The sequence below is a fragment of the Saccopteryx leptura genome, chromosome 9 (genome assembly GCF_036850995.1).
Source record: "Saccopteryx leptura isolate mSacLep1 chromosome 9, mSacLep1_pri_phased_curated, whole genome shotgun sequence".
In the NCBI taxonomy this organism is placed as follows: domain Eukaryota; kingdom Metazoa; phylum Chordata; class Mammalia; order Chiroptera; family Emballonuridae; genus Saccopteryx; species Saccopteryx leptura.
Window position 1 is genome coordinate 5,725,060 of NC_089511.1, and position 24,687 is coordinate 5,749,746.

General features: G+C 52.2%; 1 protein-coding gene across 1 annotated transcript; it reads right to left on the reverse strand.

Moving 5' to 3' along the window:
- Positions 1 to 4,645: 4,645 nt before the first annotated feature.
- Positions 4,646 to 21,190, reverse strand: SALL1 (spalt like transcription factor 1). The gene is made up of 4 exons (XM_066348713.1): positions 21,157 to 21,190; positions 20,038 to 20,130; positions 7,417 to 10,859; positions 4,646 to 6,249 (listed from the first exon to the last, which is right to left on the reverse strand). The coding sequence occupies exons 2-4, from the start codon at positions 20,111 to 20,113 to the stop codon at positions 5,809 to 5,811; spliced, it is 3,960 nt and encodes a 1,319-aa protein (XP_066204810.1). The 5' UTR covers positions 20,114 to 20,130; positions 21,157 to 21,190; the 3' UTR covers positions 4,646 to 5,808.
- Positions 21,191 to 24,687: the final 3,497 nt, after the last annotated feature.

Here is a 24,687-nt window from a genome sequence, read left to right on the forward strand (position 1 = left end):
GTGACCGTCTGGGCCTCACACCGACTTGTGACTGTGATGACAGCAAGATGATGTGACCCCCCTGCCTCTCAACACCCGTGTCCTCACAGACTACGCTGTGTCAGGATTCAGCCTCCCTGGAGGAGCTGGACCAACTCCCACCCTGGGTCTAACACGGAGGGGTCGACTTGTGCAGCTTCCCACCCACCCAGGGCTACTGTCATCAAAGCCCCCTTGCAGAACATAAACTGGTCCCCGGGACTGCCCCCCGCGAGGAGGTACGCAGCCAAGGGCCCCACACCACCCCGAAGATAGCCCGTCCCGGTGGTGTTTATAAAGGCTGGTCACATTCCCCACCCCCGTCGTCCAGAGCCAAGCTGACAGGCAGTCCCTGGGTCTTTGTTAAATTTGAGCTCAGATGGACGGAGAAACATAGGCCGAGCCAAATCATATGTTTAAACAGTTAAGAGGAAACCAGGCTCAGCAAGGAACTACAACCCTGGATTTAGTCTGGGTGAATTTTCCTTCTCTGGGATTTCCTGTCCTTTTTTTTTTTTTTTTTGGATGTTTCTATCTATCCAGTGCTCCCTGGCAGTTGGTTTGAAGCTTATCGAGAGTTCGGTGAAAGAAAGCCTCACCCAGTCCTTTGGCTTAGCTGCTAAAACAGCACGGCCGCCCATTGGGTCGGCCCCCAAGCCAGGTTGATGGGACACAAGCTCCTGCCTCTCTGCCTATCTGTCTTTTGTAGAAAAAGAGCCCAAACTTGAAGACTGGGCTTCAGGCACATGCACAACCCTTGTGGCCAGCACATTACCCCAATGACTGCCTGGGGGGCAGAGACAATAGGGTTGGTGGGGTCCTTAAGGAATGTAAAGTAAGTGAACCCAAAAGTCGGCCTCCTGCAACGTTCTTAGACTGCAGTTAAAATTTAACAATTTTTTTTATGTAAATCATCTGGTATGCTCAATTGCATGGGAGAGAGGGGGGCGCACGGGGGGGGGGGGGACAATGGGCTGGGATTAGATAATTTACTTAGTGCTAAAATTCCAGGAAGTTTGTGTTGATCTGGGCCTGGATCTTGTTACTTTTTAGCTCAAATCTAAATCTTTATCTTCCTAGTACAGTAGAGAGGGATTTTTTTTTTTTTTACTTAGTCTTTTTTTTTTTTTTACAGTTGTAATTTTTACCCCCTTTCATCAAATAGAGCCGGTTAGATTAGTAGCTCTTAGCACAGAGATGAAAATATTGGTAGAGCCCAGCGGGCCCTGTTTTGTTTATCCTAATGGAGCAGGCTTTGATCTAAACAGATTTCCTGGGGTCTGGAGGAGATGACCTAATTCCTGTCTTATCCGTCTCCCCTTTCTGCGAATCTCACATTGCTCTCTGCTGTGGAGCCCTTTGAAATCCACTTTACATTTTTCCCACTTTGTTACCCCCTCTGACATTTGTTTCATTTGGGGGCAGAGCGTGTAACTCGTCGTCAAGACTCCCGATGCTTTATTTTTCTAACAGGACTGCAAAGTTTTAACAGAGTGGGAGCTTCCCCCCCCCCTTCTCTCTCTCTCTCTCTCTCTCTCTTTTTAAAGTTCTCTCGTTCTTGACATTCACAACATGCCAAAAACAATAAGCAAATAATCTACTGCTAGAAATGTATGTCAACTGCAAATCGTTTAGGGTTTTCTTCATGGACTCCTTTTTTTACCTAATTAAAAAAAAATTTATTTTTTTTTTGCCTTAGCCCCCTCCCCCCCACCCAGTCCAAGAGGATTGGGAGGTGAAAAATCAAAACTGGATTAGCCTCAGGGATTTCTCCAGTTGATCTGCAGGGACCTGTCCCCCACCCTCCCCAGCCACAGGCAGGAGGGGTCTTCGGCAGCTCGGGTCTGTTATTGGTCTCTCTCCCCTTTTCCTCCCCAGGTGCCGGTAATTCACCAGAGCCCTTTCCAAGGATCATGTCTAGAAAACAGCTCGTGTGTGTGTGTGTGTGTGTGTGTGTGTGTGTGTGTGTGTGTGTGTAGGTGGTGGGGGGGAGCAGTGGACATGGAGGGGCTGAAAAAAAAAAAGAATCTAGGGAAAGACACAGGAAGTGAAGGGACCAGAAGAGGGTCCGATGATGACGCTGAGACAGAGAGAGAAAATTGAGAAGCAGTCACTAAAAAAAAACCCCCAGGATCCAACCCGACAAGTTGCTAACGTTTGTAAATTTTGCGTGATGGGCACAAGGGGGTTTGTTACATGACTTGCCGTACTTTCCTGTATTTTTACAATTCATATATATCCTTTTAAAGGGACGGTGGGAAATGTCACCAAAATGAGTATCTTTAGTTTCAGAAATTTGGTCAACGTCGCCAGGGTCCTCAGTGCAGGCAGCCAGCCCCACAGCCCCCGGAGACTCTGCTCTTGGTAGTTCCAAACCTGCTTCTATGCACCTCGAGTTTCAGAAGGCGAGAGAGAGGGACAGGTGGGGTGGGAGGGGGGTGAGGAGGGGGGAGGGGGGAGGAGGGGGAGGGGGGAGGAGGGGGGAGGGGAGTGAGGAGCGGGGAGGGGGGTGAGGAGGGGGGAGGGGGTGAGGAGGGGGGAGGGGGTGACCCATGACTATCATTCACCTTAGAATAAATCCTGTTGCTTTATAAACATAAACCCATGTCTATCCCGCGGGGCTGAGCCGAAAGGCTGAGTGTGTTTGTCCCAGGATAGGAGGAAGCAGGGCCCAGGGCGATCTCTTGCTTTGGAAATGTGTGGCTAGGGGGCCGGGCAGGTGATGGTCAATGAATGAGAAGGGGTCCACCGGTAGCTGGCAAGGCAGGGACAAAAGACGGGGAGGAACGCAAGGCTGGACAGAGACCCTGAGGCTCCGACCTCGTCCTGAATCGCTGCGGTAGCCTCGGAAAGTCTGTCTAAATGCAAAGGTTTGCCTCCCCTGAGCTCACTTGCAGAAAACGCCAGAAGGGAGGAGGTTAGTGGTTAGAGGAAAAAGAAACTTGCCCGCCCCCCCTCCCTGCCCCAGACCGCCCGCCTCGCGGAAATGGACGCGCAGCCTGGGGTGGCGCAGGGCCACCACCCAGCGCCTGCCGGGCGTGTGGGAGCCCGGGAGGTGGGGACCGCGCAGCGGCCACAGGAGGGGAGGGGAGGGGAGGGGAGGGCAGAACAACGGGGTCCTGCTGCTGGCCGAGCACTTGGGGTTCGGCCGACTGGGCGCTCAGAAAGACGGGTGAGGGGTAGGGCGCACGGTGTCAGCCTGCTCCAATCCGTGACCTGCGGCCCTTCAACCCCCCCCCCCACCCCCGCAGGTCCCCAGTCTCCTTCTCCGGGACCCAGGTCCGGGGCACCCGGGCCATGTCGCGCCCAGCCATGGGAAGGGGCTGGGCGCCTCCTTCGCAATGAAACCGCCCCCCTTAGGTCTGCGTAGAACAGGCACCGCTGGTCAGAGCTCCGGACTTCGCCCCTGGGACACCCTGGGCAGGTGGGCGGTGTGGCCTGGCTGGAGAGGCGCGGTCCAGAAACGTAGCCCCTTAAAGGTTCGGGTGCCGCAGGGGCGCGAGGACCCTCTGTGACCCCTGCCGCGCATGTCCCCCGTGCCCGCCCTCTCCGGGTTTGGGGGCACCCCTCCTGCACTGCCCCGGCCCAGGCTCAGCGCCCACCTTCCAGAAGGCTGGACCAGCGCCTCGGGCACCCCTTCCGGCACGCAGACTCCCACCCTATTAGCCTGGGGAGGTAGGCGCGCCCCGATGGAAACTTCGACTGGAAGGCGGCCCAATACTTGTCCCTTAGGTGGGCGCAGGGCCGCAGGCAGCGGGTGGTTCACCGCCTCCCTGAAAGGAAAAGTCCGCAGGCCCCTCTAGACAGCGCCGTGCAGCCCGCCCGGTGGCCTACCCAGAAGAGTGCACGGGAGGGAGACCGTTCCTGGAGAGCAGAAGGGAGAGGAGGAATCAGATTGAATTCTGATCAGGAAATATCCAAGTCGAGTGTACAGATTCTTCCTCATGGCCTTCCCGCCCCTGCCCCCCCCCCCCAATAATAAAATAAATAAATAAAAAGCATGTGTTTCAATGCCTAAAAGACTAATGAAATCAAGCACATGTTGTTGACCTTTCTGGGCCGCGGCCTGGTTTCAGAGTCAGATTATATAACCCCTCTCTCTGCGTCAGGGATTTGGGAGCATATGCTGCCCTCCGCCGCCCAGAAAGGAAGCGACCCTGCCCAGAAAAGTGAAGCCAGAACAGCTGGAGTGAACCTGGTCTGAATGGGCACCAATGTCCTGCTCAGGGAAACTTACCTGTCGGGGTGACACCTCCAGTAACGACTCTCCGTTTTATTACCCTCCCTGCTTTTTCTTGGGTGGGGATTTGGGGGGGGGGGGGGGAGTGGCCAAACAAGTAATGGTTATTGGGAAAATATCTAGATCCTGGAATTCAGAAGTAGAAAGAAAAACCACAGGCCCATGCAAACCTGTTTCTGCTGTGCCTTTTACAAGTCCTGAGAGAGAGAGAGAGAGAGAGAGAGAGATACACACTCGCACACACAATTTACTGGTGTCCCGGGAAAGGTGAAAATACATTTCAGGGCCTGGCTCAGAGAAAGCACACTCTAAAAACACAGACACAGCATTTTGTTTTATCTGTTGCAAAAAAAAAAAAAAAAAATGTATTTGATTACTTGAGTAAAATTACAGTATCTCTGTTGTTAGTATTAAATGTTAAAGAAATTGGACCCCCCCCCTTTCCTTTCAACTTTCCAAGAAAGTGCATGTAACAGTCCAATGTTTCTCTTCTCTACCTAATACAAAATAAACCAACACTAGACCTGCTCTCTGGATCAAGAAGAAGCGTTTGCTCTTGTTAAGGATCACATATACATTTTTAATGAGAGTGATATTTCGTACTGTTATGTACAAGAGCATCTACAGTTTCTCCACTGAAGGTTGTTCAAGATGCTATACTTAGCAGCATTGAGAAATTCCAGCACACGTTTGCTACGGTGAAGATACCTAACAAGGCAAAATGTTACGTCTCAAGTTTTTCCACTACCAAAACAACACTTGTATTTTTTTTTTCTCTAAAGAATTCTGCGTGCTTATTACTGTACAGAAACCTATGGACATAGAGGATGACTCAAGTAAAAAGCACAAATACAAATAGCAGTTCAGAACGGAAATGGTTAAGTCTACCAAAAAAAAAGAAAAAAAAAAGCAAGTTGAATTTTATAATTGAAAAAAAAAAAAAAAAAGAAAAAAAAATCCCAAACCTTTCAAAGAACCACTCTGTTCAGTCTGTACTTTTAGTCCTTTCCTTAATTCTGTTTCGAAAGATTAGACAATGTGTTTGCTGAGAAAATGGTCCAGCAGGATCAAAGTGTACATTTATATACAGACTTTATTAGAGATCTAATGCATCACGGAGGCATTGCATCAACACCAGATTCATATTAAACTGGATATAGAAAATAAGTTAATGCCGGATTAAGACCGCCTAGCAGGAACTTGCAATCGCCATAAATGTTACAGCAAGTTTACAGCACTCTAGTCAATTAGTATTTAGTTCCAAATACAGAAGACCAAAGTTAACGCTTGCATTCTGTTTGCAAAGCAAGGTTATATCACTAATAAATAAGCTTTCTTAGAACTCTAGAAGTAGAACAAGGTACAAAAAAAAAAAAAAAAAGAAAAGAAAGAAAGAAAGAAAGACTGTCTTCATGACGTGGTTTTCAGCGGTCTGGGGGAACAGGAAGGTGGATGGTGGATGGGGAGCGGGGAAGTCGAGGCAAAGCAGTAGGAGGCCACCATGAGTCTCCCCCGGAACCAGGAATGTTCCCTCTCTAGCCAGAGTGGCTTTAGCTGGTGACGATCTCCTTGCTGTCCTCCACGAAGCGGGTGAACCGGAAGCCGGTTCCGTTCTCGCTGCCGGCCATCTTCTCCAGGCCAGCCAGGGGCGCGCTAGGCTCCGAGTTCTGCAGCTTCTCCAGGTTGCCGGTCAGCCCGCTGATCGGGGAGCTGCTCCCGCTGCCCAGGCTCCCGGGCAGCGGAGGGACGCCCCCGTTCTGAATGACGGAGATCTCGTTGGCCTTCATGGCCAGCCCGTTGGAGAGCGCAGCCGCGTACTGATTCCAGAAACTGGAAGGGTCCCCGCTTCCGGACCTGGCCGCCAGATCCTTCTGGAACATTTCTGGAAACTTGACGGGATTGCCTCCTAGAAATGTCATGGGGCCGTCCACGGAGAGCCGCCGGCCCCGGCGCGCGGGGGTGCTGTTCCACATGTGAGTGCCCATGTGCACCTGAGAGAGGGGGGAGGAGAGGAGCAGAGGGGGGGGGAGATGCTTAATAGTTGAATGTTGCAACTTATCACCCAACAGCACTCAGCAAAGAGAGTGGCCTGAATGTCTATTCTTATTACGTGACAGACACTGGAAAAGGTAACGGGCCCGTCCGCTCCAAAGGTGGGTACCAGCCTGTTCACCCGGAGCAGCCCCCGGGCATGCCTCTCCTCTTCCTGGGGCAAGATGCCTTACTTACTCCTCTTTTATTACCTGTATTGAGCTTATAATGGCCTCCCGCGAGCCAGTCAGTGGCAGATAACTCCTGTCAGGGTTAGAATTGTTATGTCCACTCTCATTGCCATGGTAAGGATTGTATCTGACACCCTTTACCCTATAAATGTCCTGTTCAGACGAGAAGCAAGCCCCCCCTCGCCAACTGCCCGTCGAAGGGCCCGGGCCCAACGAGGAACACCAGAAAGTAATTATTCATGTCCCCTTACGGGCAGCGATCTCTAGAGAAATGCTCTGTCAATAGGAAAATATACACAGTAAGAGCGCTCAACAGTTGCTCTAGAACCTAAGCATATTTGCTTTGTTTCCAACACTTACCAGTAGGAAATGTTGTCTAATCAATTATCATAATGCCCATTAGCAGAGGAGTGACGTTATTGTTTTTCAGAAACACAGACCACGCTGGCCTGCCTAGCCGGGGACAGGAGATGCACGGGCCGAGGAGAACTGTAATTATTAAGTAATCCGGGCAGCACACAGGCCGCATGGAGGCTTGAATCAATACCCCATGGCAACGCCGGGCTGTCTTCCTTGGTAGGCGAAGCGATTCATTTGGTGCACTTAGCAAGACAACGGAGATAGGCCGCCGTCTCCCTTAGGTACCAAATGATTCGATGCACGCTGACCTCCTCGGGCCAGCTGCAGCCTGACCTGGTCCCTGCCGCCATCCCGACCTGCACAGACATCGTTTCACCTGCACGACGTGTCACGGGCAGCAGGTTCCCCTGCACAGCACCATCTCCCTGGGTATCCGAGCTGCTGGCTCTGGGAGCACGCATGGCAGCCACGGACGGGCAGCCAGACTGAGCAGAGAGAGAGAGAGAGAAAGAGAGAGAGAGAGAGAGAGACAGAGGGCTGATGGGTGGCCAGGGAGGCGCAGATGGACCGGGGTACCTTAAGATTGCCTTTAGTTGTGAAAGCTCTTCCACAAATGGTACAAGCGAAGGGCTTCTCTCCAGTGTGAGTTCTCTCGTGGATCTGCAGGGCACTGGACGAGGAGAAGGTTTTGCCACAGGTGTTGCAGTAGTGCTGTTTGGGAGTTCTCCTGGGCAGAGCCGGCAGCAGAACCGGGGACGTGGCAGAGGACGAGAGAGGCCCGGATGGAAGGTGCCCGGTGGGGGGGTCCTTACTGTCCTGAGGAGTAACATGCACAAAGCCGTTGACCTCTGTTTTGATGAGAGATGACAGGGAGTTGGCGGGAATCACCACCGAGTTCTGATTGGGGCCGAGGTTGGAACTGGGCTCGAAGAGCTGGGATGGGAGGTCTCGCATCTGATGTGTCAACATGTGCTGCTTCAAATTACCCTTTGTGGAAAAGCCACGATTGCAAACTGTGCAAATAAATGGTCTTTCTTTGGTATGACTTCTGTAGTGAATGTCCAAGGCACTCTGACAAGCAAAGGTTTTGCCACAAATGTCACAAGCAGTGTTTTTAAATTTACCCCGGTCTCTGAAAGGGAAGAGGATCCCCAACGCATCTTCCTTGATGATTTTCTCTGCGTGGCTAGACGTCAAATCCAAAGCGCCGCCGTTCACCGGGGCGGGAGACAGACCGTTGGCGAGCTCGCCGGGGACTGCTCTCTGTGGCTTCTCCTCCATGCTGGGTGACTTGTGGAACTCCTGGGTGCTGTTGGACGGGGACAGAGCCTGCATGGAAGAGGTGGACTCAGAGATGGCTGGACTGCCGGCGCTCTGGCTCTCCATGTCGCCCCCCACCGAGGACGAGTCGTTGGTCAGGACGTCCCCCTCGACCGACCCGTTCTCCACCGACTTCAGGCTGGCCTGCAGCTGCTCCGCCAGGCCGGCGTTGATCATCTTCATCTGATTCTCCAAAGCAGCGATGCTCGACATCTCCAGGGGCAGAGGCGAAGAGGACAGGCTGTCCTGGGACGCGTCCGCGGACTTGGGCGTGTTGGGGATGCTGCCCTCGGGACAGTCGTCCATGTTTTCATCGGAGAAGTTGTCTAAGTCGTCGAAATTCTTCTCGTCGAAGGAGCCCGTGTCGGACTCCATGGACTCCGGGTAGCTGTCGGGGAGGGGGGTGTTGGGGATCTGGCCCCCCATGTGCATGCGGATGTGCTGCTGCAGGACCACGGCGTTGGTGAACTTCTTCTGGCAGATGGGGCAGGAGTGCTGCACGCGGAGGGGGGGCACAGCGCGGTGCACGCTGTAATGTGTCTTCAGGTTCCCCTTCGTGGTGAAGGCCCGGCCGCACACTTTGCACTTGAAGGGCCTCTCCCCGGTGTGCGTCCGGTAGTGCATCTTCAAGGCGCTCTGACAGCTGAGGACCCGGTGGCAGATGACGCACTCGTTGGGGTCGGTGGCCTTCTTGTCAATGTTTTCTACCAGCTGCTGGAGCTTGGATGTCTCTGATGCCTGGGCCGAGTCCAAGAGTCCCCCAAACGGAAACTTCGCCTTGAACTGTTCGGACATGAGCGGGATCAGGGGGTTGGTGAAGGCCGTGGCACTGGCCGGCACGCAGTCCGCCGCCGGGGAGCTCAGGGCGCTGCTGCCCGCGGCCGGGGCCGAGCCGGCCGCCACGCCGCTCTCTTCGCTTTTGCCACCGGTGGGTGGCACAGCGGACCCTTCCGCTTCCTCCGGGAGCCCACCCAGGTTTCTTGTGGCCGGGTCGGGGACCCCGGAGTCACTTTTGACAGAGCCCGGGGGGCTGGCGGTGGAATGGCTGATGGGGATGGGGGCTGGCTCTTCGGTCTTGATGAAGGGTGTGAGGCTCGGGAGGGTCGGGGGCAAGGGCAGGCCCACCGAAGTGGTGAGGGTGGGCAGGACGGGCTTGGTGTCGAGCCAGCTGGTGACTGGCTTTTCTGGGGGAATGGACATGCCGTACGGGATGCCGGTACTGGTGGGGATGTTGTCCAGGTGCTCAGGCACGGGGTAGGGGTTCATCTGGATGTGAGGGTACTTCTCTTTGTGGCGCTGGAAGTGGACTTTGAGGTTCCCCTTGGTGGAGAACCTGTTTCCGCAGATGTTGCACTTGAAGGGCCTCTCCCCGGTGTGGGAGCGCAGGTGGATCTGCAAGGCACTGTCGCTCCCGAAGACCTTGGCGCAGAACCTGCACTTGTGTTTGAAGAACGCCTCGTCGGACGCGCTCTTGGCTTCGAAGGCAGAGACATTTGGTGGCTTGCTTTTTCTTTGCTGGGCCAAGGCAGACAAGGGGTTTAAATCCTCGGCAGTCGTTCCGATGTTGGGCAAAGGGCTGGGGAACACCGAGTGTGCAGGGGCCGGCTGAGGTAGAAGTGGATTAGATGCAGGATTTAATAAGCTGCTTATTGCAAAAGCTGGTGAGGAAGATGCCGAGACCACGGGGCTGCCGGCGTGGGGGGCGCCAGCGCCGGACGCCACCTTCTCCTGTGAGGACGGGGTGGTCACTGCTGTCGCCAGGATGTTCACGTTGGGAGAAGAGCCGCTGTTGGATGGGACAACGGTGCCTCCAGGGCCGCCCTGAGGTAGCTGGGCCGGGGGTAGCTGCTTCACACCGCTGATGCTGGCAGACTGGCTGGCTAGGCTCTGTGCTAACCCGGCGGCGGCTGCCAGCTGCTGAGATAAATGGGAACTCAGTGTGGACAAGGGGTTGGCCGAGGTTCGTAAAGGACCTTGGGAGGGACTCGAAGATGTTGGCAAGTCTGCGTTCTGAGAGGCCAACAGCAGGATTTGGTGACGAATCTGTTCGATCAGCTGCAGCTGGTGGATCTGCTGCTGCTGTAGAGCCAGGAGCTGCTCCATGAGGGCCGGCACGGCCGGCTTGCCCCCCGCCGGCCCGCCGCCCCCGCCCCCGCCCCGCGCCTCCTGGGAGAACTGGGCCACCGCCACCTTGGTGCTCTGCAGGTTCTCGATGATGACGTTGCTGTTGATCACGGAGAAGTTGCCCAGTGTTGTCAGGTCCCCAAGTTGAGGTAGAGAGGTTGTGATCGCTGAGGTACCTGTGGAGCAGCCGCCGGTGCCCCCGGGGGTGGCGCCGACGTGGCCGTGCCGAGGGCCGCCGCCGCCACTGCCCTCACTCGCCCCCGGGGCCTCCACCTCCATGGACTCGTCCCCGTCCGGCCCGTGGCGCTCAGGGAGCTCGCTGCAGTCTGCCGCCTCTGCTTTGTTCACCGTGCCGTGCGCGGGGTCGTCGGGGTGCCTGGGAGGGGGGCTGGGGGAGAAGGTTTCGGGCGGGGAGGCCGGACTTTCATTGACGATTAAAACCAGTTGGTTTTTAGTGCAGTTCTTCTTGTGGAGCAGAAGGTCTGATAACTCGAAGAACTCAGCGCAGCACCGGCCGCAGACGTGGGCGTCCTTGCTCTTCGTGGTGCGACTCGGTTGTCCCCTCTCTGCGTGTCCTGCAAACACCAAAAAGGCGCAGGGTTAGCCGGGGAAGTCAGGACACCCACCCGGGCACCTGGGGCTGCCGGAAGCAAGGCGGAGGCTGATCAACTGCGTTCTACCTGCGACACCCAAAACCGTAGCCCCGGACAAACCAGTCAATATTACCTAAGCACGTTCATAATTACATTTTAAGGATGTTGGAGGGATTCCTATCCATCCCGTATCTCAGAGAGCCACGGCCTTCAGATCATCCATCAAAATATAAAATACCACACCCTGGAGACGTGGGTGCATAATGAAATTTCATAGCTAAACATCGATTTCCAATACTTTCCACGCCTTCTTGTCTGCTCATCCAGAGAGGGGTCCCGCAACTATCCTGAGGACTTATTAGGCCCCTGAGTTTCTGTCAACCTTACTCATTTTCAACTGATCCAAAGATATCTGTGACAGTTTGTTCTGTCACTAAACTAATTTGTAGTCATTCAAGGTCCAACCCGTTGTTGACAAGGAGGAAGAAAATGCATATCACCCAGCTGAAGACTGACAAGTTGGAAATCACCTCCCGCCTTTACCTAGAACCTGAGCTAAGTCAGGTCCATGACAAACACACTTTAGTCACATCAGTAACAAATCCTCCCCACAGCTTCTCAGGACTCAGTTGAATATAAAAGAGAAAGCCACACACACACACGCACACACACACACCCCACACACAGAACAGAAACACAATAATCATAACCCGTTACAAGGCCTGCCTGGCATCTACCTATATATCACCCTGTGGCATGTTTATTTTTAAAATTAAAGAATGCAACCCCGGCTACCACTCCACTAATCAAGGAGTATATATCACTAAGGCTCCAAATGGCAAACATTACGCCTCTAAATAGTTCATCAAAAGTGCTCTTTCTATCTTTAAAGCTGGCACAAGATTTACATTTCTGATTAAACATCAACTTCAAGAAAAGATGGGCCGTTAAGGGGAAGTGAAGAAAGATTTCTCGGTTTAGAGTTTGGGGACGCTCTGCTTTTCCTCCTTGTCTGAACAAACGCCTTTAAAAACAGTTTGCTCTTCACTGTTACCAATTGTTAAACAGATTGTCCCGAACCTTTCATGATAAAAAAAATCCCTTTATTTCATGTTTGTTTCTACTGGTTGCTCAGATTTCTTCTCACTAAGATCCATTTGTAAATTCAACATAAAAATCTCCAACTCCAAGCTCACATCCTATTCAAAGACAGGCTGGCGTCCCATTGTTCCCAGCATGGGGAACACCAACTTCTGTTGTACAAATGGTGTGTGGTCATCTCAGAGGGCTGTGAAAAAAAAAAAAAAACTGTTTAATTCAAGGATTACCTCCCTGCATGCCTTTCTGCAGAACTGAGTCAGATAATAGTTAGTTTCCATGACTTCCAAATTGAATCTCCAAGAAAACTTGCAGGGGGAAGAAAAAAAATAAAAAGAAACCTAATTGTAAATCTGAATAAATGCAAAATCAAAATGCTGCCTTTTTTTTTTTCCCTCCGGCAAACTTAGAGTCAACTCAGAAGAGCCAAGCAGGGCAGGCGTTTGCCTTTTTGTAGTGAACATCAAAAAAAAAAAAAAAAAAAAGGCTTGAGTTGTTTTTTGCATTCCAGAAAATACAATTAATACCTAAATACTAACTTCTGAAAATTCCTCAAGTCTATTTGCCTTGAGTGATGCAGAGTTGATTAGGAGTCCTGGTTAACTATACCAAACGTATGCACACTTGATTCAGTGGGACTGTTATTTGAGTAGCTCAGTTATACTTAACAAGCTAGCTTTCCTAATACCCATCTTTTAATCTCCGTGAGGGTAGGGTGCAAAATGCATTAACATTATCAAACAAATCTTGATCGTGGCAGAAAATACCAATAATGATTCCGTTTTAATTTAATGTTTAATCATCCTAATTGGTACCGGATTCCTGTGCACATTCGAGGGGCTGTATGAAGCAGTCTCTCTCTCTCTCTCTCTCCCTGCCTTAAAATAATATAAACAAAATATTAAACGAAATCTGCTAAAGTTCTGTTGCTTCACTTGGGACAAAAAATAATGTGACAAAAATTCTGTTTAAAGCTTCGTATTTTGACAGCCCATTTTAAATGATGCATCCATTTCGGATGCTTATTTTAAAATGAGGAAATGCAATTCCTAATATATTCAACAGAAATGTTATTTCTTTCTCTTTGTACATTTCCATATGTAATGGTTATGTTTCCATCTACTTTTACAGCCAATTATGAAGGAACAAAAGCTATTCTGTTTGTTCACACATTTTCAACAAAATGCATTAAAACTATTATGTCAGCATGTTCTATTAAGCTCTGCATTCAGTGGAAAATACTTTTCAACCAGCTCACATTTATCAAAACATAAAGCCACTTTAAAACACAGTTTTGCTTGGTCAGCTGGGCTTAGACAAATAATGACAGATTCAGGACCAAAAAACTAGCAAGGGAAATCAGAAAACTGACTTCATCAATTGTACACATTACAATGTAGTTGCTTCAAATATTTAGCACATCTGTGCTCGCGATTAAAGGGCATTTTAATTCTTTGAAACTTGCAAACATCTGATATTCTCCTACTATAGAGAGAAAATAAAAAAAAAGAAGGTTACATTACAGGATTGAGCTGATTATTACTTTCCTGGGCTCGCGTTGTACATTTGTGCTGTTTCAAGATTCACTTGAGGATTTTCAAGTTTTTCAACCTGAACATTTTCCTATTTAGGATGGTGCGAACTGGACAGAAAATATAGATGCTTAAAATAAACCCCTGCTTGCTTCTGAGGAGACTGTGTTGCAGGGCTACCCCCATTTTAGCTCAGGTTTTTGAAACATTTTAATAAGGCGACACTTGATCTCACTGTAAGGTCAACTAATTTAATTTCCTGGTGTTTATGAATACTAAAAAAAATAAAAATAAAAAAATCCTGATATCTATTTTGACTTATTTCAAAAGCAGGTATTGCTACACTGTAATAGTTCTTAACTTTAAATCTATCTGCATTCTGAACAGAATTCCAATGAAACAGCTTTTTAAAAAAATGATAAACCATAAGGACTAGTTAGAATCTTTACTTATTGAAGGTGAAATTTTAAGTTGAAATTAGATACACACATACACACACAAATACCAACTAACATGTTCTAATTCATTTTCCTGGGCTCCCTGCTACTTTGTATCTCTTTGAATAATCTGTTACACAGGATTGCAACTGGTGACCCCATTATAGTAAATACAGTTGCCTTATTCCCTGTGCTGTGGTGTGAAGAACATGCCAATTCCTTTTCTATGGATTTTGCATGCAAATTAAAGTAATTTTGTCATCCTGCTCAGATAAGAAGATTTAAGAAGTAGTGGTTTTTAAAGAATTACACACAAAAAGATATTTGGAATTTTCTGGGATTTTGGGGGGGGGGAAGGGGGAGGGTGATCTTAACAGCTCTATCCATTTAAACTAAAATCTCAAATGTTTTAGTTCTTGTTAGACTATTGAGGTACTTGATGCCCTATTCAAATTTGTCAGGTTTTTTTTTTTTTTTCGTCATCTGAGCCAAACATCGCAGAACAGGAGGCAGAAAACTGAAGTGTTCCAAGATATCTGTCTACTGAGAAAACAAAAATAAAACTATGCTCCACACAGAAAGGTTTAGCCAGCCATGGTAGGGGGGGAAAAAAAAATAAGCAAACCAAAACAAAACAACATTCTCCAACCACATTTGGTTTTCTTTTTGGGAGCCCCTCAGAAAGGGCCTTCCCTTGACTTCCCCTTACCATAAGTAAGATCGCATTCACATTTTTAATAGTCCCCCTTATGACCTTGATTTGGAAGCCTACCATTTTCACAGGCTCTTCCTTCTCATAGGCCAATGTAGAAAAGCTATCACAAACGTTTTTGATTGATTGTTCTTTTTATCTTATTATTATTATTTCGGGGGGGGGGGGGAGGGAGGGGAAACAGACCCAGGAAAAGCCTGAACCTGAAAATGTCCAGCGTAAAATTCCCAAGAAAATTTCAACACCCCAGCATATGCTGTGCATATATTCTCAGTCACATCGTCTTAAGTTTCCTATGGGATGTGGAACCGAGCGACACAGCTCAGTGTCCTGATCAGGATCTGTGTCTTCTCCCAGGGAAAAATAAATACAAGCAAACTCTTTTGGGAAAAAAAAAAAATTAATAATAATAATAATAATAATAAGTCTCTCTCCTTTTAAAATAGGGATTCGAGCCCACCTCATGTACACAGGAATGAAAAGGGGGAAAATGTCTTCCCCTTGGATGAATCAAACTGAACACTAGATGGGGTTCCAGTTGCAAGGGTTTGTTCAAAAACTTCTTTGTGGCTTTCCTGTTCCAGTGACGCGTAAAAGAGACTCCTTAAGGCGAGATCTAAACTTCGACTACATAAACATTGGCAAAGGCACAAGAAACTAAATCCCTGTTGTTTGAGGGTAAAACGGAGCTATGGGAACTACCTGTCAATCTTCCCCTTTGGGGGTCTGGCATCTGAGGGTGACCGGGGAATAAGGTTAGCAAAAGAAGCCAAGCTGATAAGGTGGAAACTAAAATAAACTACTCACTTCCTGCTAAGTGACTAGCAAGGCTCCATTTGGGGGTCACTGGGAAGATACTGAAGGACATATTACGATCTGGACCTTGTCACCTTTGCATGGGAGGGGGCTAGCAAAGGTTAAAACAGCCGGACACGTCTAGGTTTTCTAAAGCCTGGCCCACAACCTTTTTTTTTTTTTTCTTTTGTGGGGGAGGGGTTGGTGGTTCTTATGATAATTTACCATCTCCTGGGTTTCACTGCTACATTACTTCATTTGGGGTAATCTAAGAATATTTTGGAAGACAGGGCTAGCTGCAGCAGGGTATGTCTCAGAAAGATCGAAGGAAGACGGCAGGAGAATTTGGTTCTGGTTACTACATAGGGCTTGGCTTCTAACACTTTCCAAAAAAAAAAAAAAAAGAAAGAAAAAGAAAAAACTTAGGGAATGACTAGTAGTCTGCCAATTTCTTCCCCAGGTTCTCAGGAAGATTTCCACATTAAAAAAAAAAAAAGTCGGCTTATGGCTTTGAAAGGACGGTTGGCAAAGACAACTTGCTACCTGCAAACAGAGAGAGAAATGGAACCGGGTCTCCCAAGAATGACCTGTAAGTGGGCGCTTGGGCTTCTACACTCGAGGAGGAATCTGCGGTGAACTAACCCCCGAACATTCGGTATTACAAATTCACCTTCACGGAGCCTCTTGTGCCCAGCTATCCTTTCTTCTGTTTTGTTTTGTTTTTAAATTTTAGGGAGTCTGTGCAGCCCACCAGAAGCAAACCCCCCACAACGGATTGCATTTTCTGATCCAGAATCTTCCGTTCTGCCACAAACTAAAAATAGGCCTGATTAAACATAAATTCTCTGCAACTGCCTTATCTTGTAGGTGTCAGGGTTTTTTGTTTTTTTTTTTATTTTTATTTTTTATTTAAACAATTCATTATAGTTCTCTCTAACCTTTTGGGCCCAGAAATCAATGTATAGCCATTAAGCTGCTCACCATGAGGAAATTACTTTGGTAAATAACAGAATTTCATTATTAATATAAATAAGAGGAATTTTTATGATTCTTTCTATGACAGTCAATGTGTTATCTGCAGTTCACGATGGTTTTATCTTTTCCTTGAAAAACAAAAACAAAAACTGAGCACCAAAGAGTACCCGAATTCTTTCTTAATAAATGAATGGAGGGGAGTGATTGGACCATCCATGTAGTTAGTAGTCACAGGAATCTCAAAAGCCCCACTCAAGGCAGATAAAGCCAACACACACACACACACACACACACACACACACACAATCTAAATTTCTAGTATAATGATTTTACAAAATCATTAGGTTCTAGTAATATCCCCTTTTCTCAGAGTTATTAATCTTGGTAAATACTTTTCCCAAAGCAGTCATCTTTCTACAAGTAATTCAGGACTTGTTGAATACCACTTAAGAGACAGGTCATATTTGTCATAATCTTGGCTTCATAAGAAACAGAAAAATTCTCAGGTTTATTTTAGGGTGTTGCTGTTATCTTAGCTTCACTAAAATAGAATTAAAACGTGAACACTGTAAGACCGACCAAATAATCTTGTTTTCATGAACTTGTTCCAATGAAGTGACTGGTGTGTCTGTCCGGCATGGCTCGGGGTTTCTTTGTAGGCGCGCACACACACTCAGACACACGCAGGCGTGGCACACGGCGGCCCCGGCTGCCCACAGCGTGGGGAGTCGCCTAACCTGCTGTAAGTGGGATCCACAAACTTTCCTAGGTTCCACTCCAGGCAGAAATCACAACATTTGAAGTCCCAGCCTAGGACCAGGGCATCCACTAGATTTAATTCGGTATAGGTTACCGATTTCATTTGCCACAGTTTAAGGAACATTTCAAGAGGAGACAAAGTCAGCACAATATTTAAAGAAGGATTTACCTTCTAAAAAATGTAACAACCTTTGATATACGTAAAGATAAGAAGAATAACCCGAAGCAGAAAAAAAAAAAAAGAAATAACCCAAACCTCCAAAAATCCTTGAAGCATGTGTTACGAGTGGGGAGAAAAATCTGTGGTGGTTAAATCCACTGTGGGAGAGAGCTGGTGACTTTTGAAAGGGAACTTAGGAGATGTGTCCCAAACTCTCCGTTCCATTTACCTCACAATGCCTCCCAAATAATAATAATAATAAAAAAAAACTGGGGTGTGTAAGGCCCTCTGTAAGTCAGACCTAGAGGAGGATTAGTTGTGTACTAATATTATTACAACATACTAAATCCTGTAACCCTATTACAAAATCTACCCTCTGGGCAGCCTCTCCCAAACTTATTGTTCAACCATGTGAAAACAGTCATAATCTAAACCCATTACTCCTGAAGAAAAAGAGGGGGTGGAGGGAGGTGAGAAAGGGACTAGGAGGGGACTGTTTCCTCCATTTACTGCTACTTGGGACAATGAACCAGCTTTGGGGGATAAAAAAAAAAAAGTAAAAGAAAAAGGGGGAAAAAAAACTTGATTCAGTTACTTCATTAACTTACCTCAAAGCTCAAATAAACTTAAAAAAAAGTCCTAATAAATAATAATGGGAAGAGGTAGTGAACCCCTTTTATGCCATTGCTTTATGAGAAAACTTAACTATTAAAAAATACAGGGTTCTGCAGGCGACAGGAGAAAGGCTAGCGTCGTTTCTCTACGAAGCCCGAGTCTATTTTTTTTTTTTTTTTGAAAATGTATCAAACCAGGAGAAATTAAAAAAAAAAAAAAAAAGGACTAAAAAAAAGCTCTTTCTTCTCCTCCCGTTTTCTTAGTGTTTCCTCCACACGCTGTTAACTCTGAACAGCAGTACCGTGTGGAAGGTCTCGCCAGAAACTTTATGAAAAATGAGTTGGGGACCAGGACAGAGAAGCCAGCTGAGGAAACCCGGAAAAATATTCGCAGCGGCTGCAGCGGCCTGTGGTCATTTCACCTTGGTTTACCTCGCGGACCCGGCTTTGCCTGGGTGGAAAGCGGGGTTCAGGGGCTTTTCTCGGGGGGCTGAGCAATCCCAGAGACTCGGGGTCAGGCTTGACGCTTGAGAAGGGACTTGGGGTGGTGGTGGTGGGGACATATATAGTCAACAATTTTCTCGATCGGTCTCAACACTCTCCAGTTTCTTCCAGGGACCCCCACGCCAGGGGTTCCCTGTCCCCCCTGCCAGCCAGGGTGGAGGGAGCGAGAGTCCCCTGGCTTCTCCGCGCGGGTCCCTGCGTCCCAGCGTTCCTGAGAAGCAGGCCTCTGGGGAAGGAAGGGCTGGCCAGTGTGAGACCCGGGCGGCCGTAGAGTTTAGTGGGCAGGGGTGCGAAGCTAAGGGCAGCTTCTGAGCCCTGACGGGGTCAACCTCCCTGCTGCACGCCCCAGAATGCTGCCCGGACGTGAGCCTGCCGAGAGAAACTCGGAGCCCCAGAGACCGCCCCGGGCTGCCGCTCGCCCACCTCGTGCCGGGAGCTGAGCCCCGGCGCCGCTCCATCGCCTTCGGCGCGCGGCCTGGGAGCGCGGAGGCCGCTAAAGTGAAACAGCTTCGGGGACAAGAAGGAACTCGAGGTGTGCTCCGTCTGTACCCAAATCGCCTGCCCAACCTCTCCAGCTCTGGGCCTTGACTCCCTTAGACAAACTTCGTTCTGGACTCGCTCAGTCCCTCCGGGACCCGGCAGCCGTCGCCTCCATTGGAGAAGGCGAGTTCCTCCGTTCCAGGGGACTCTCCCCCGGCTGCAGAGCTCCCCGGACCTGGAAAGCGACCGCTGAGACTCCTGGAAGGACCGGGCACCACGACCCTCGGGGGACGCACACCGAAGGGAAAGAGTTCTCGGGGTGGGGGTGCATGTGTTGGGAGAAAAGACGCGGCATAAACTTGGGAAGCCCGACCCTCTCCCCTGACCCTCTCCCCTGTCCGCCTGCACTACTATCTCGGGAGCGACCAGCAGCCAAGAGCCCTCTTCGCCCCACCGCGACCCCCAGCGAGTCCGGCGCGGGCGCCCCGACACCGGTCCCCATCTTGTTGCAGCTCTGAACCCCCCAAGGAACTTCATTCGGCGGCGCGGGCCCAGGTGGAGTGTGGCGGGGTCACAGGGAGCTCCCTGGCTCGGAGTTCAGCGCGGAGCACAGAGTCAACTTCCTTCCCGCCGGCAGCAGGGCCCAGCTGCGGAGGCCCGGCCGGGGGCCCCGGGCGCCACGCGGGGAGCGCAGGAGCCCCGCGCAGCGGATGCCGAGGGCCTCTGCCCGCCCCCGCGGGACACCCCGACTCCGGCTGCGGCTCGGCGGGGCCCGCGCTGCGCTCCCCGGAAAACCGGGACCGAGAAGCAAGGCCGGCGTGCCCTCTCTCCTCCCCCAGGAAGACCCAGCAACTCCGGAAAGATCCTGCCGGGAGAAGTGTTTGCTTTCCCCGAGGCGGCGGGAAGCCCAGCGAAGGCAAATTGAAAATTAAAAAGAAAAAGGAAATGCGGAGAGTAGCCCAGACGAGCGGGGTCTCAGCGGCTGCGGGGCGATCGGCGCGGGGGCCCGCCGCGTGTGCGTGGGTCCGGGTGTGCGTGAGTGTGAGTGCGTGTGTGTACGTGTGTGTGACCGAGGCGCGGGCCGGAGCACTCACCATCTCGCCGGGGGAGCGAGGCCACTTCGGGGTCGGATTGGAAATGTTGAGGCTTCGCTTGCTTCCTCCGCGACATGCTGGCTCAAACATCAGCTGGGGCAGAATAAAAAATTACTAAAAAAAAATCTTCTCAAAATTACGGAAATCGAGCGGCGGCGGCGGCGGCGGCTCCCCCCGCCCGCCGGCTCGCCCGCCCCCTCCCCGGCTCCCCGGCCCCGGGCGCAGCGCGCATGTGTCCTGCTATAATTATGATTATCAATAATGCATTGCGATTAATCATAGAGGGGCTCTTTGAAAGGCGATTGGCACCGGGCCAGCGCTATTCAAACCCGCTCGCCTTAATCAATTAGTTCGTGATTTGCTGCAGACCCCTGTCTCTCCGCGCGCTGGCCCAATAAGCCGGCCGCGGGGCTGGCTCTGCGCTCCGCGCCGCCCGACACTCGGTTAACCCTCTTAGCGACCGCCCGGGACTCCGCGGCCGGGACGCCGGGGGCCGGCCTACTCGCCTAGCCTCTGCGCCCGGGGCGCCCCGGCCCGCGCCCCCCTCCTTCCATCGGCCCCCCTATCCCAGGCTGGGCCGACCCAAATTAGCATGCCCTCCCCGGAATGAAGCCTCCCGGGCGGGGGGTGGGGCCGGGCGACGGGGGCTGGGGACCTGGGCTGCCGGCGCGCGGCGAACTTCCCAACTCCGGCGCTAGGCGCGCCGGCTCGCGGGGGAGGGCGTCCTGTGGCGGGATTGGGGGGGTGGGGGGAGGAAGTCCCGTTTCGTGAGTGTTTCTTCGTTTCTTTAAGAGCTACCAGAAAGCAGCCCACCCCCACCCCCATAAAAAAAAAAAAAAGCGAGTGGGGAAGAGCCAGCCCCACGCCGGTCCGCCTCCCGCCCGCGGCCCGGCCTCCCGCCCGCTCGCCGACTGGCTCGGCGCTCCTTCGCCCCGAGTTCTCCAGCCCCTGGATCCCGGGCTCGCGGGGGCGCGGAGAAGAGGACCGAGGAAAGGTTTGGGAACGTGATGGCTTTGGGGCTTTGGGGGGGGGGAGGGGCAGCTCTCCCGCCACCCCAATTCTCCTCAAAGGGCCCCGATTCTCCAGCCTCTTGCTTGCTCCCTCGCTCCCTTTCTCTACCTCGGACATTCCCAGGACAATTAGGGATGAAGTTTTCGGGAGAAGCAGCCCCGAGCCCGTGGGATAAGGGGCGGCCCGGCTCCGCCCAGGAACCTCCCGACCTCCCCCCCACCCCCCCACTGCCCGGGTTGGCTACAGGGCGCGTCACTCCGCGGGGAGGCGGCGGTGGCGCCGCCGAGCCCTGGGCGGGCGGAGAGCAGGGACCGGCTTGGGATCCGAGTTCAGCTCCAGCTGGGGGGGAGGGGACGGCCCTCCTGCTTACCCTGCATGCTGCTACCCGTCCCTGGCCGAGGGAGGCGCGGCCCAGCCGGGCCGGGCTCTGGGCAAAACCGGTCCTCAGGACCCCTGGGCTGCCCGTTTGGGGGGAAGGGGACGCGCCCCAGACTCCCGGCGACAAGGTGGCTGCGCTGAGTTGGGAATGGGGGCTGGGGGTCCGTCCCTGTCCGAAGCTGCCTGGCCCCGCGGAAACTCGCCTGCACCTCGAGCACTTGCCGAGCGCGGCACCCAAACTTTTCGAACGAGCTCCATCTCCCCAGGCGGGGAGGCTTCCTCCCTACCCGCGTCCCAGAGCCCGAAATCGGGAGCCCGGGCCCCGCACTCCCTCCGCTGGGCTCGGGCGCCCGCGAACCTGACGCTCAGTCCTCGGCCCAGCCAAGCTCTTCCCCCTTGCGCTGCTTCAGGGTCTCCTCGCTCCAGGGTTCCCGAAGTCCTGCGCCCGAGGAACAAACTAAACTTCGGCTGAGTGATGGGTCGGAGGGGGGTGGCGGTGTGTGTGCAGATACACAATCCCTACCCTATCTCGCCATCGGGAAAGGAGAGGGCTCATAAGGACGCCCCAGTTCGTGAGCGCCCGCGAGTCTGGGTAGCGCCACAGTCCGTTCGCGCGAAGTGGGCACCAACCTCCCGAGTAGAGTTTCGGGTACGCCGGACCCTTAACACGCTCCCCCAAATGGCTGGTTTTCTCTTAGCTTCTTTGGTTCTTCTTTTTTTTTTTTTTTTTAATTGAAATCTTTTGTGTGAGGGTGAATGTTTCTGTTTTCCTGCTGCTGACCTCCCTTTTTTTCTTGCTATAACATTTCTTTCTCCTTGTTCGCCCTTTCTTCACCTTTTTCTCATGTGCGTCTTATTTTTCCTCTCTTCGGTCCTCTCTCTCTCTCTCTCTCTCTCTCTCTCTCTCACACACACACACACACACACACACACACACACCCTCTATGCCTCGCTCTGCCTTCCTCCCCAGGTCCTGTTGGTTACAGTAGATTTTGATAAAAAGACAAACGAAGCTATCAGTGGGGCTGATGTTGAAGAATGAAGATAATAATGTTTCCATAGGTGGTGCTTCAAATGCCATTATTTCTCACTGAATATTTAAAGAGATCCCTCCGCCAAGATGGATCTGCGTCCTCCCGGGATGCGAGCTGCTCGCTTCCCCCAGACCCCTAGGAAAGTGCACAGGAGCACGTGTAAATCCCGCACTCACCCCCACCCCGCAAACTCTGGTCCTCCTCCACACACCCACTCGTGCTCTCCTAGGTCCCCCCGCGCGTCCTTGTGCACTTGCACAGCCGTTTCTCTGAATAAACCCGCCTTCGGAGCCGCCCGCTCGAGTCTCTAACAATCTTGGCGTCTGCAAAGTCCGGGCCTCGGGACACCGCGTGTAGCCGGGAGCCGAGGCGAGCGGGCGATCCCGCAAACACTTCTGCCCGGGGCCCGCCGCGCGCGCCGCGGGAAGCTCCCGAGAATAGCTTCACACGTGTTTGTTCCTTGCTCTACGTGTGATTAGGAGGGGGGGGGGAGCTTTCCCTCCCCCGGAAACAAACAAATGAATGCACACGCAGAATCAGCTTCGCGATTTTTTAAAAAAGTGAGCGAGCGGAGACGAACTGATTGGGGTGATCCAAACTTTAATAACTTTTTTCGTTCTTCCGCGTCCTCGACGACGAAGTGGCGGGCGTCTCGCTCTGTGCGCCGCATCCCCTGCTAATTTCTTGTTTGTTTTCTTTCGCTCTGCGGCCGGGAGAGAGGAGAGGAGAGAGGTGAAGGAGGGGGGATGGGAAGAGGGGGATGGGAGGAATGGCGGGGAGAGGAGAATTGGTCTTTATTGTTAATGGCAACACATCAATTACCGGCCATTGTCTAGCGGCCCAAGTTCCACGGTTCGCTGACGCGGGTGCCGCAGTGTCAGGGCGCGGGCGAGGCTTCGCGTGCCGCGAGGCAAAGGAATAATTAAATTAATAAAAACGGAGACAAAGTGGGGGTTGATTTTCACTTTTGAGCGAGTCGAAAGACGGCGGCGAGGGCGAGCGAGGTGCCGCAGCTGGAGCCCATCCCAGCGACTTGGTCACCCAAGAGCCCCGCGCACTCCACAGAGGTCGCGCCGGGCCAGCTGTGAGCGAGGCGGCTGCTGGGGCAATCGGGGTGGCAGGGCTCGAACTTACGAGTCCCATCAGAGGGCCTGCCACTTCGGGGCTAATCTTCACCAGCGAATGGAGGCGGCCCGCAGGGAGGCCGGGGCTGCGCCAGGGTCGTGACCTCGCGGGCCAACAAGAACTGCACTCGGGGGAGGCGCCTGAGCAGTTGTGCTCGCGTTCGGGGCGCTTGACACCTGCGTGTCTACCAATACGGCCCCTCGGACATCCTTCGCAGGTCGCTGGGGGCGAAGGGCTGGGCCCCAAGACCGCGGGCCACAACCGAGTTATCAGTGAAAGGGTTTCCGAGCCTCGGCTTCATCCAGGATCCTGGAGAGGGGACAGGATGTGGATGGAGTCTCCCCTTCCTGAGGCCTGCTTCTTTCATCCGCAAAAATCCCTTATTTGGCCTCCTCTGACCCCGGGGTCTGGGATGGGGCCTGAAACGAGGCCTGGCCTGGGCCCCGGGTTCTCCTTCCCTTTCCGCCGGCGCTATTTGGGCACCGGCGACCTGAAGGACGTCCCCACGCGCTCTGCCCGCGCCCCGCAGCCTCTGCTGCCTCAGCCCTCAGCCCCAGGCCCCGCTGGGCCCCGGCCGAGGCGAGGAGGGCAATAGAAGAGGTTTCGTTTTCTTATGCCAAGCAAACAAGTGGCGAACAGGCGGCCCCGGCGCCCCGGGGGCGGGGGTGGAGGCACCTCGATGGGCTCACCGTTATTGATGGGGAACGATGGAGCCCGGAGATCAGGTTCCCGGTCCCTCCCCTCCCCGGAGGTGGGAGGGACGGTGGGTAGCGGTGGCGGAGGAGGTGGCGGGTGCGTTGGGATAGGGGCGCCTCAATGCACCCTCGTTAACCACTCGGGGTTTATTTGTATTTTTCTCTTCTGGAAGTTCCGGGGAGGGAAGAAGGATTGAAGTGGTTAGTACCCTAGCCCTTACTTAGTACTCTTTCCTAGGGTTGCGGGCTAGGGTAGGGAGGAGGGTGCAAGAAACAGGACAGCAAGCCAAGACCAAGGTTGGAAGGACCTCCGTGGGCTCGGTAACTTCCCAAACCCCAGGACTGCGCTTTCCCAGGAGTTTCTGAAACTCCTTCCTTCACCGAACGGCTGCGGCTCAATCCTAACC

Excerpts from the sequence above, each read along its gene's own strand:
- SALL1 (XM_066348713.1), bottom strand. The coding sequence starts at position 20,113 with ATGTCGCGGAGGAAGCAAGCGAAGCCTCAACATTTCCAATCCGACCCC. Across the intron at positions 10,860-20,037 it reads CTCGCTCCCCCGGCGAGATG|GACACGCAGAGAGGGGACAA; the intron begins GTGAGTGCTCCG and ends TGGTGTTTGCAG. Across the intron at positions 6,250-7,416 it reads CAACTAAAGGCAATCTTAAG|GTGCACATGGGCACTCACAT; the intron begins GTACCCCGGTCC and ends CCCCTCTCTCAG.